Source organism: Typha angustifolia, chromosome 1, assembly GCF_048772165.1.
Source record: "Typha angustifolia cultivar Huaian chromosome 1, ASM4877216v1, whole genome shotgun sequence".
Taxonomy (NCBI): domain Eukaryota; kingdom Viridiplantae; phylum Streptophyta; class Magnoliopsida; order Poales; family Typhaceae; genus Typha; species Typha angustifolia.
In genome coordinates this window covers 5,792,223-5,803,028 of record NC_133239.1, presented here as the reverse complement: position 1 = coordinate 5,803,028, position 10,806 = coordinate 5,792,223, and the positions used below count along the sequence as shown (strand labels likewise).

Here is a 10,806-nt window from a genome sequence, read left to right as displayed (position 1 = left end):
TTATTCTAGCCAATGAAATGATGCTGAGAGTTTATTTTGGATGAGTATACTCAGGTTTAAATTCCAACAATACTGATTAATTAAGACACCATTAAGTTTCCGCTTTTAAAAATAATTTTTCACTTCTCTTAAAGAAAAATGATATTATTCTAGCATAAAACATCCGTTGCTTTGCAAGTAAAATCGCTGTGTTGGATGCCAATACTTTCTCTCGCTCAGAATTTGACATCTATAATATCTCTCCTATGCCAGGTGGATATAATAGCCTCATTTGAGTCTGGGAACAATTCAGTGTATATGTTCATAGAAAGCCTGTGATGTTTTTTTTTTAATTTTTTTATTTTTATAAAAGAATATATTAGGGATACGTGTGGAATAAAGAAAGGGAATATACATACGCTTACGTTGTGGAATTAATGGGACCTCTTTTTGGTTCAAATACTTTCTTGCCAAAAAAACGAGTTATGATGTATTTGGGTATTATAAAGCCAACCAATGCTTTAGCTTTAGATTGAAGAGTGTTAATTTACGATAGTCTGCAGCCAACTAATAATCATGTGTTCTACATTTATGCCTTCAAAGGCTTTTAGTTAACCCTACTTTAGTATGAAGTAACTTGTGCATGAAATTGTTAAGCCAGGGACTAACAGGATACGTAGAATTATCCATTGGAAGATGGCATATAGAACCATATATGTTCTTCGCTATCTACTTTATGCAGACTTTAATTAACCCTCTTATTTCTCTCTCTATGCTCTACAGGATATCTTTGTCAATTACCCCATCAACCTTCCACATTCTCAGTAAGAGAGCTAGCCCTTTTTGCCTAGCCTATAATTATTAGATTATGGTGGATAGAAAAATGGCACCCTAAACATTTACCATATTTCCTATTTGATTCCAGAAATTTGACGCAAAACAACACTTCTAACTTGTACCTAAGATTACATACAGTGCAAAAATTTGCACAGGAACTTTTGATTAAAATCAGATACGTACAGGAATTTACACTATCAGCTGACCAAACCCACTCAACGATCAGGCACTTCGCCGATCATTTTCTATAACAGAGATCCGGAAACACTTCCCGCTGTTTAAGAGTGTTAGAAAAATGGAGCTCGACGCAAAACCATCTTCCAGTAGTTGGATGATTTACTTATAACCTCCGTTGATGGATCTCTGTAAAGAAGGGATGCTTCAGAGCTTCATGGGCGGTCAACCTGTGAGCTGGGTCGTACCTAAGAAGACCACGCAAGAGGTCAATAAGATCCCCTGCTGAATGGTCCACGTGATCCATCACCAGGTTCTGTACAACGAAATAAGAGCGACCAAACACCAATTACACAGATGCTGCAGGGATCAAGTTAATTCAAACAACAAACAAAGACGCAAGACACCACCGAAACAAGAGCAATGTATTGCACAAGCTGAAGAACTAGGTCAAGCTACGGAGGTAGCCAGAAGAAAAGGATAAAAAGAGGAAAACATAAAATGTCAAGATGTTTCCATTTACCCAGACCTCTTGGACTTCACCTCTAATTATGGCATTAGCCAAGTAAAACTAGCTTTCATTTTGATCACTAATGCATTTCCATTGAAGTGCCACTAAGCTGAATTATAGCAGGTATGCTATGCAGATTTAGCATGGTAAATAATGATTTAATACTCAAACCCCTCATCAATAAGAGAATTTATGAATATTAATTTTGTGAACCCACTAATTGGCTATAGACCTCATACCTGAAGCCGGGGAAGTTTTGTAACAGCTTTCATGCTCTCTCTTGATCCTGCACCCTCAGGCCAATTCAGCCGGCCTCTTTTGATGTACTTCTCAGCATGCCGACTATAAGAAATCAAGTAATACAAAAGAGCATTAAGAATGTTGGAAGACTCAAAAAGTAGGCCCATCATGCTGATGAACTAAAATTGACCACCACCATCAACCTCCACCCATCTCATTTTCTTGTTCTTTGAAATTTGTGAGAAAAAAGGAACAGCACTTACTCAGCTCTCCTCAACATATTGTAGGGCAGGGGTCCTAATACCCTCTCCATCATGGCCAAGTGCTCTAAGTTTTCATGGGTCTGGAACAATGCCTCACCCTGCAGCGTGGCTTCCAAAGTTAGTATTCAATATAACTTGAATATATAAACAAAAACCCAATCAACATACCGAGCATAGTTCAACAAGAATGCAACCAACACTCCAAATATCGCAGGGATAACTCCATCCAAGTCCTGGAGGCAATGACCAAGAAACTTTGAGCCCAGTGTAAAACTAAGAAAAAAAAAAATTTTTCTTCAAGCCAGACTTACCCAAGATAACCTCAGGAGCCCGATAATGCCTTGTGGAAACTACATAACTATGATCCTCATGGTCATAAGTAGTGCTGCCAAAATCAATTACCTTGATCGCACTAGACTTGGGCAAATGCTTGAAGTAAGAACCCTCTTTTGGAGTTCGGGGTGAAACCTAGATAGGCAGTAGAAAAAAATCTTAATTACATCACTGTAGCTTCCTAGAGGGAAAATTAAACAACTATGCATTAGTTGCATAACAGGAAAAATAAATTAAAAAAACTACTCAGGAGATAAAGCATAATTAAATCGAAGAGGTTAATAACTATACTTTGTAGTCGGGTACTTTAATGAACTGTGCAGAAACAAGAAGAATGTTCTCAGGCTTTAAATCAGTGTGAATGAGGCGCAAATCATGCATAACTGCAAGAAAATTACATGGTGAATAGGAATGCATAATAAGGTAACACTGCACATTATATATTGCCAAATGAGAAATATAAGGCAAGGAAATATGAACATAATAACCAAAGCAAATAATGTGACGAATACCCAACCTACAAGAACCATGAAACTGAGATGAATGATAAATCCAGATAAAGGGACATATAGAAACAACAGGAAATATACTACTAATAGCAATCACATCAGATAGGAAAAAATATTGATGAGAAGTGTCTACACACATGCTACACATTCCAATAGTTGTCTGGCAAGCTCACGAACTAGATCAATTGGAAATGAGCGATAATTGTTTTTCCGTAGAAAATCGTATAAGCTTGGTCCAAGCTTCTCAAAAACCTGTTAACCATTTAAATTCATTGATATGTCTCAATTCCCAAGGCTAGAATTTGGGAAAGTGGGAAATCACAACAAATTAACATATACTTACTATACAGATATGGTTACGATAGTGAAACCAGTTCCGTATTTGTACACAACTGCAAAAATAGACCAGCTTATACACATATATCTTGTCCAAGTAATATGATGAACCTAAAAGGAGCATAGCATCTTCAATATTATAGCTAAAACAATACTTACCGAGATCCAGTTGTATCATATTTCGCAAGCTGTTGGAGTACATTAATTTCTATCATTGCAGCCTCACTATACTTCTTGATCCCACGAATAATCTTGATTGCCACCATTTCCTCCCCCTCCCTATCCCAACATTCCAAAACCTGGCCAAAGGTACCTAACATAAATGATAAAACAACAAAAGACGATGAGATGGCAAAACAATACACCCTATAATGACAAAGAGACAAAAGAAACAATTCTTCAAAATCCAATTAATCAAGCAAGAAGGAAGAATAAGTTATAAGACAGAGGATAACACTCATACTGATAATCATTATTGGAAAACCTTGAAAGCACATAAAAAGGTTACAAGCTTACCTTCACCCATTTTGCTAGTGATCTTATCTGCAGACAAACAAAATATAAATTAATTAGAATCCCAATTTGAAATAGAGAAATATGGTCCCACACAAAACATCCAAACGATAAACCCTAGCAACCTCATGCACGATAATAAAACTGAGTAAAACAGAAGACCTTTAAAGTTGAAAAATAAAAAAGAACATGAGGAACAAAAGTGAACACATGCTTGGAGAGAGAGGGAGAGACATTTCCCCTGGCAGAAATAATGGAGTAACATTTAAGGCAGCTAAAAGTAATGAACTTCTGTAGCAGAAAAAGATGGGTTCAAACCAATATTTCAGAAAATAAATGTAATGAAGGAAATGAACATTGATGATCACAAAGAGTAACTGATTCAAATGTAATGCTAATTCAAAATTTCATAGTCACAACTTGCAAAGCAGATCTACACCTTGGCAAGATTGTAATGGAAAAATTTGAGAAATAAAAAATATTTAAACAAGTAAATGAAGTCCCACAACTAAAATATAAAATGGTACATGTACCAGTAGGTTGATTGACCTAGGAATCATTAGTGATTTAGAAAAGATGCATGGATTTAGGAGTGAAGAATTCAAAAGTCAAAACGAGCTTTAAAAAAAATAACTTTGCAGATGGATCAAGTATAATTACAGCGAGATGTTAAATTATCTCCAACTGCAAACATGTAATGTCCATCTTTATCATCCTCTCTCCAAGGGGGGGAAGCATATCGAATTAGACCCTTTGGATACTGGGAAGAACCAGTATGGTCTGAAGAAGGCACCAAAGATATCAAGCTGACCACATCTCCAACTTCTTGCCCACATGATAATCCTATCTGAGCCTACACAGAACCACCCATTAACATTCCCACTAAAGAAAAAATATTATAACCCCTCATATGATCGAGTTAGTCCACCAAACAACTTCCAATATCTTATTTAATAGTTAAAAAGCAGAAAACTAATGGGGCAATGGTTGAAACTTATAGCCAGGAAACTGTAATCCTGTCAAAATGAGAACAATAAAAACCATCAATCCAATTCACCATTAGCTTCAGGTTGCATCTTGACATCTAAAACTCAATATTCAAGAGTGCAGATACTTTAAATAGATAAATGATCATTTAATACACAGAGTAATGACCACATATCTGGCTTCAAAGCTATGCAAATAAATTAACTAACCTGAAGTTTGAACTAAATAAGCAATACGTTTTCTAATTACCACTAACTAAATCATATAAAATCAGTGTTAAAGCCAATAACATATTGGTAAATCACTTCCAAATGAATAATATGCCTCTATGATGTTAAACGAGAAATTAGCAAAGATAATAAACACCACTATTACATTTTATTTTAAACAAGCCACATGTTTTATATCATGAACAATATATTTAAAGAATTTATGCTGTGATTCTACTTGCAGAATGCCAAATCCACAAACTATGATCATAATTTCAAACAATTTGTTATAAATAGTATGTTTTCTTGATTGTAAACAGAATAACTAGCAAATATGATGAACACCAGAGTGGCTGGCATCTCCTAATAGATGACCCACTTCAGATTTTAATCAATAAATTTATTACAATGAACGAGTGCATCTGTAGTAAGAACTGTCAAACCTACTAACTGTGAATGAAATAAACATAATGTAAATAAGGAATATTAGCAGATCTAGATTTAGTCCAACAAATATTTACTTTATTAAATTTTAAAATAAATAATTTGTATAGAACTATTCATAAAGCTAATACGAAAATACAGAAGTATTGTCAAAAGAAGAAGAAAAATAAAATAAATAAAACCTAATACAAGAACACAAAATTATCAATGTTAAAAGCTCCGAATCAAAGAACATCATATCTTCCTTAAATAGGACATTATTCCCATCAAAACCCCCCAGATCAAGACAAAATAGGGTCAAAGAAAGGATATCGAAACATATATACCTACCATACCTCATACAACGAAAAGATCTAAAGAAATCCCCTGGAAACGAACACGAAATTATCAACATTAACAGATCTGAGGCAACGACATCAGATCTCTTCTTAATCGAAATGATTCCAATCAAAGTCTTCCAGATCAAGACAAGATATAATCATCCAAAATATATTGAAACAAATACACCTACCATACCTCATACAGCGAAAAACCTACAGAAATACCCTGGATCTGCCAAATTACATCAAGAAAAAAAGGGAACAAAGGCAAAAAAAAGCATGGATCAAGAAAAGAAGAGGGAGATGCACCTCGGGAAATTCAGGGGCAACGTCCCACCCCAACCTCTGGCGTTTCCTGGGGCGGCGCTCGATGTACGCTTGGGGTAGCTCTGTCAAACACTCCATCTCCGATCAACAAGATCTCGGACCAAGACGGCGGAGGCGAAAGCGAAGAGAGAGATGAAAACCTAACCCTAGAAAGAGGAAGGCGATGCTCTTTTGGGGAGGGGGGACCGCAGCGTAATCGTTGCTTTTTGCCCAGTTTGCTTAACTCTAAAGCTAACTCCTTTCTCTTTACTCGGGTTTGTATTTAACTCGTTTCTGTCATCTGTGGTCGGTGTGAAACCGACTCGGATCATGATCCGTCTAATATGCGGATCCTGCCTAGGGCTGCTCTTTAGCCTACGAGCCCTAATCCCGCCAGATGCTCACGGAAATTAATTTTTGAGCCATAACCGAGCCGGATCTTGAATCAGGCTCGACTCAAGACTAATTCGGTTCGAGATTGGACTTAGCCATTTGCTTAGGTCAATTCTAGAATATATATTCCTCTTTATTATTCTAAAATAAGGTATTTAGTTTAGAAATAATTATTTTTATATTTACTTGTATTCTGGAATAAAAATATAAAAATAATATTTAATGTGATATAAAGTAAAAGAAAAAAATATGTTCTATTTTTTATGAAATTATTATAAATACTTTTTGATTTGATATTAAATAGGTTAATATGATATATATCAATGGTAAATTAGTAATTACGTTAGTGTATAGTATAATATGTAATTTTGATAAATAACGTTTATATTCTAGAATGTGATTAATATAATATTTAGTTATTATTCTAAAATAATAAGTTGCTTTTTAAAATAATAAAAAATTATTCTTGAAATGAACGAGGGATAAAAGTTTCAAAAGAGTATTCTAATGATAGCTAGATATTCTCTTTCACATATTGCTATATCTCTCTATCTATTTCACAACTTTCTCATTATAATAAAATCTGAACATGACAAGCTATATATTTAAACATCTTTATATTAAATAAAAATTTGATGCCTCACTTATGACAACAAGCTAAAACTTTTTCTATAATGTTATATGAATTGTGATTATTTACATACTCTAAGATTATTTTAATTGCATATTTATTTATTTTTTAAATCAATTTTACTTATTAAGTTCAATTTTGAACTTATTATATTATACCCCTTTACCCTCTAATTTTAGATATCTCTTAATATATGTGAGGACATAATAAGACTCTTGACAATATTATTTTGAACGACAAATTAATAGTTTTCTCATTTTTAGAGTTGTATTATTTGTAACCTACCTTATCATAGATAACTTTAGACCCCTATTTATAGAATCAACTCAAAATGAATACATAAATTTAGTGTATGTAGCATAATCAAACTAATATTGTATATATATCTCAAGTATATAAATATTATCTCAAGAAGATAATTCTATTTCATTTTAATTCTGGAATACTAGAGTATTAGTGTATTACTTTTATTGATAGGGCTCGCCCCTGACTTTCGAGTATTAATCATTGTCCCATTTTAAAATTTCGTATTTTTATTCATATGATTACATGCTAGTATGTATCTACTAATCAATGGTTACAGCGTATGATTTCTGTCAAATAACTCAAATGAAAGCTTTCAAGCATATAATTGAACATATGGCTTTACAAAAGTTTTAAATATCAAACTCATTTTGAGTATTTAAAAAAAGTAAATTTAGTTTTTTTAATAAAATAAATAAATTTTTATAGTACATTCATGCATATTAAAGCACATTGTTGATAAAATCAATTTTTTCATAAATCAAATATGAGAAGCTTTGTATGAAATAAAATTTTGCCACTAAGTAGTAAATATAGAGAATTTATGTTATGTTTCCCACTAATCACCCTAATTGCATGGCTAGTTAAAGAGTCAAAACTATAAAATAAATAAAGATGATCATATATACAAAGATTTGGAAAACTCCTTGCCCTTGGTCACTACGATATCATTCTCATATCTTTAAGCTCCATGGCTTTATTTTGTTTGATCTTATACACATGTTCTCATATCCTTGCAAAAACTTTCAATGAACCATCCGCTGGGAATTTGAGTTTGCCATGATATCTACTTATCACTTTATTTTGTAACTCTGTTTTGTGTTTGATGTGAAAAATATATGTTTGAAGAAACTCAACCCACTTTGCATGCCTACTATGAAACTTGTATTGGCTACTATTTATATCTTAATATTTCATGAATTTGAAAAGAGAACAAGCTCCTTAGATATTAGATAATTTTACCAATATTTCAAAGCTTAAATAATAACATAAAGTTCTTTCTCATGAATAGAATAGCTTTTATAATCAATTTTTCACTTAAAAAATTATAGGTTTATCTTTTTCGCTAAGAATTGTACATATGCTAATTTTTGAAGCATCATACTCCACTTCAAATTTTTTTTGTCAAATTAGGAAATATAAAAAATGAATCCTCCATCATCTTTTGCTTGAGAAGTTCAAAACTAATTTATGCTTCACCCATCTATTTGAAAGAGATTTATTTTACGCAATTTATAATAGGGATAGTGATAGTGCTAAATCTCTTAATAAAACATCGGTAAAGAAAATAATCATTATGAAAACTCTAGATGTCATGAATTACAGTAGACATGGGCTATGTAGAGATAGCTTTAAACTTTGTTGGGTTCATTTTGATGTCTTGTGCAAAGATAATATAACCCAAGAAGATATAACTACTTGTTAAGAATTCATATTTGTTTAAGATAAGAGAGGGCCATGTAGAGATAGCTTCAATATTTTCCATGCCAATTCCTTTCAAATAAGCTCATTGATTTTTTCATTAGAACTCTTCATTCTCTTTTATCTCATAAAATATGCTGCCTTATTGGGAAGGGTAGCATCGAGTAAGAGACTTGTATTATTAAATACTCTTATTGATGGAAGACTAGAAAGAATCTCCTTACTATTACATCGTAAAATTTTAGATAATAGATAATATAATTAAGAGAATTTTAGATTGGACGTAATTACCTTATAACAAAACTAATATACATCTATTCTTTGAACCTTGAAGTTCTCTCAAAAATAAAATTTTACAAGGTTTGGATGTGCGTACTGGTCTAAAATGACTTAAGGTGACTTTGACCCATTTTTCATTAAAGAATATGTATTTTTAAACCCATCATATATCACATTTTCTATCATATTGTCAAAGACATCTAAGAAATATGTGACATGCAATCATAAGAATGACATAACACCATACTTTATCATAATACTTTTTACTGATAGAAAATTAAATCAAGCATTTATTGTGAATTTTACCTCATTCTTGTTTAGCCAAATAAATTTGTATAATTTTAGGTGATTCTCAACCTTGAGTGATAATTTATTCACTATGGTAGAAGGGACCATATTCTCACAACTTTCACCAACAATAATATATTGCATATTTTGCCAAAAAATGTATACCGAGTATAGAAGATATTGTTATGGAACTAATTATTATCTTTAACAAGAAAAATGTCTAAGGCTTGTCGTATGATGAGAGCCTCGCCTTTGTCATCTTAAATGATGTCTTCTTCTCTGACTTTTTTTATCATACGATGGATTTTCTTCATATTCTTCATCTTCAAGGATTTTCTCTAAGAGATTTTAGACCTTCGGAAGTGATATGTGAGTCTTTAGCATTTGAAACATCGTCGAGGGTTGATATCGGATAAGCTTGAATATATTAATGATATCTCAATATCTTACTTAGAAGAGGATTTTTTTAGGAGATTAAGAGATTCTCTCAGCTATAAGTGGTCTCATAACTTATAAATTGAGAAGCGCTTGTACCAATCAACTTTCATTCTTTCTTGAACTTTATTTGCCGCTTTGCTTTAACTACAAGCTTACATTATTGTATGTCCAATTTGGTTGGAGATTTATAATATCAACGATCTTATTGTTGCTCACTAAGATAGAGTGACTCCCTTATGTAAACTGATAAAATTTATAAAATGAGTATTGGATGTAAGTGTCTAATAAAATTTTCTTTTAAGTTCTTTCTTAATTTTCTCTCATATAATAATATTGGTTGAATTTATGATCTCACCCAAGTTTGAGTTGTTCCCATTAAATGAAGGCATGTTTCTTTAGTTTAATAGCACGATCTTCATTTTATACTCAAAGACTCACTCTAAAACATGAAACTATACTATGATGTTATTTAGTTGTATCCTAATCCCAAATTTAGGAATGTCAAACTTGATATTTAGATCTTGTTGGATTTTGGATTCTCTTTTAGGATGGCAATATAGAGAAGCCTTTTCACTAGATGCTCTCACTTAAGTATAATAGGATTATATTTCAAAACCTCTCATCTAGTAAGAGCAAGTTGCTCTTAAAGAAGTAGCACTTGTCTCCTTAAGTCGTCCACTTTGATATCCCACGAGTCATGCTCAAAGGCTAGAGCCTTCTTAGTGTTAGGACTATCAACTTAGAAGGTTGACCATAAAAAACAAAGCTCTAGTACCAACTAATATTATAGAAATTAGAGACATGAAAAGGCAACAAAAATACGACTAGATAAACACTTGCTTTTTAACAGAATTCACCACATCAAAGTTGATCACACTCTTTTTCACTCAAAATCCACCAAGGAGCAAAGGTAAAAAACAAGAAGAAATCATTCCTCTCAAAATATTTCTTTAATAACTCAAACTTTATTTATATAATTTATTATGTACATAATGTTTCTTTGGTTGTACCTGCAGCTAGCCTTGTAGCTAGCCATATTAGCTCTGTATTCAACTCTCCCTATTTATGACTAAAATGGCACTTTTCAGTTC

At 32.6% G+C, this 10,806-nt stretch overlaps 1 protein-coding gene across 3 annotated transcripts; it reads right to left on the bottom strand.

Moving 5' to 3' along the window:
• Positions 1 to 939: 939 nt before the first annotated feature.
• On the bottom strand, positions 940 to 6,197 carry LOC140779592 (serine/threonine-protein kinase AFC1-like). 3 transcript variants are annotated; one of them, XM_073124784.1, is made up of 12 exons: positions 5,965 to 6,197; positions 4,356 to 4,548; positions 3,699 to 3,725; positions 3,342 to 3,495; positions 3,190 to 3,238; positions 2,984 to 3,098; positions 2,629 to 2,720; positions 2,316 to 2,472; positions 2,173 to 2,237; positions 2,005 to 2,102; positions 1,741 to 1,843; positions 940 to 1,306 (listed from the first exon to the last, which is right to left on the bottom strand). In XM_073124784.1, exons 1-12 carry the CDS (start codon positions 6,058 to 6,060, stop codon positions 1,157 to 1,159), a joined length of 1,299 nt encoding a protein of 432 aa, XP_072980885.1. In that variant the 5' UTR covers positions 6,061 to 6,197; the 3' UTR covers positions 940 to 1,156. The 3 variants fall into 3 exon arrangements, with proteins under 3 accessions (XP_072980885.1, XP_072980964.1, XP_072981047.1); XM_073124863.1 differs by having other exon boundaries at positions 4,356 to 4,542; XM_073124946.1 differs by lacking the exon at positions 4,356 to 4,548 and having other exon boundaries at positions 5,965 to 6,110.
• Positions 6,198 to 10,806: the final 4,609 nt, after the last annotated feature.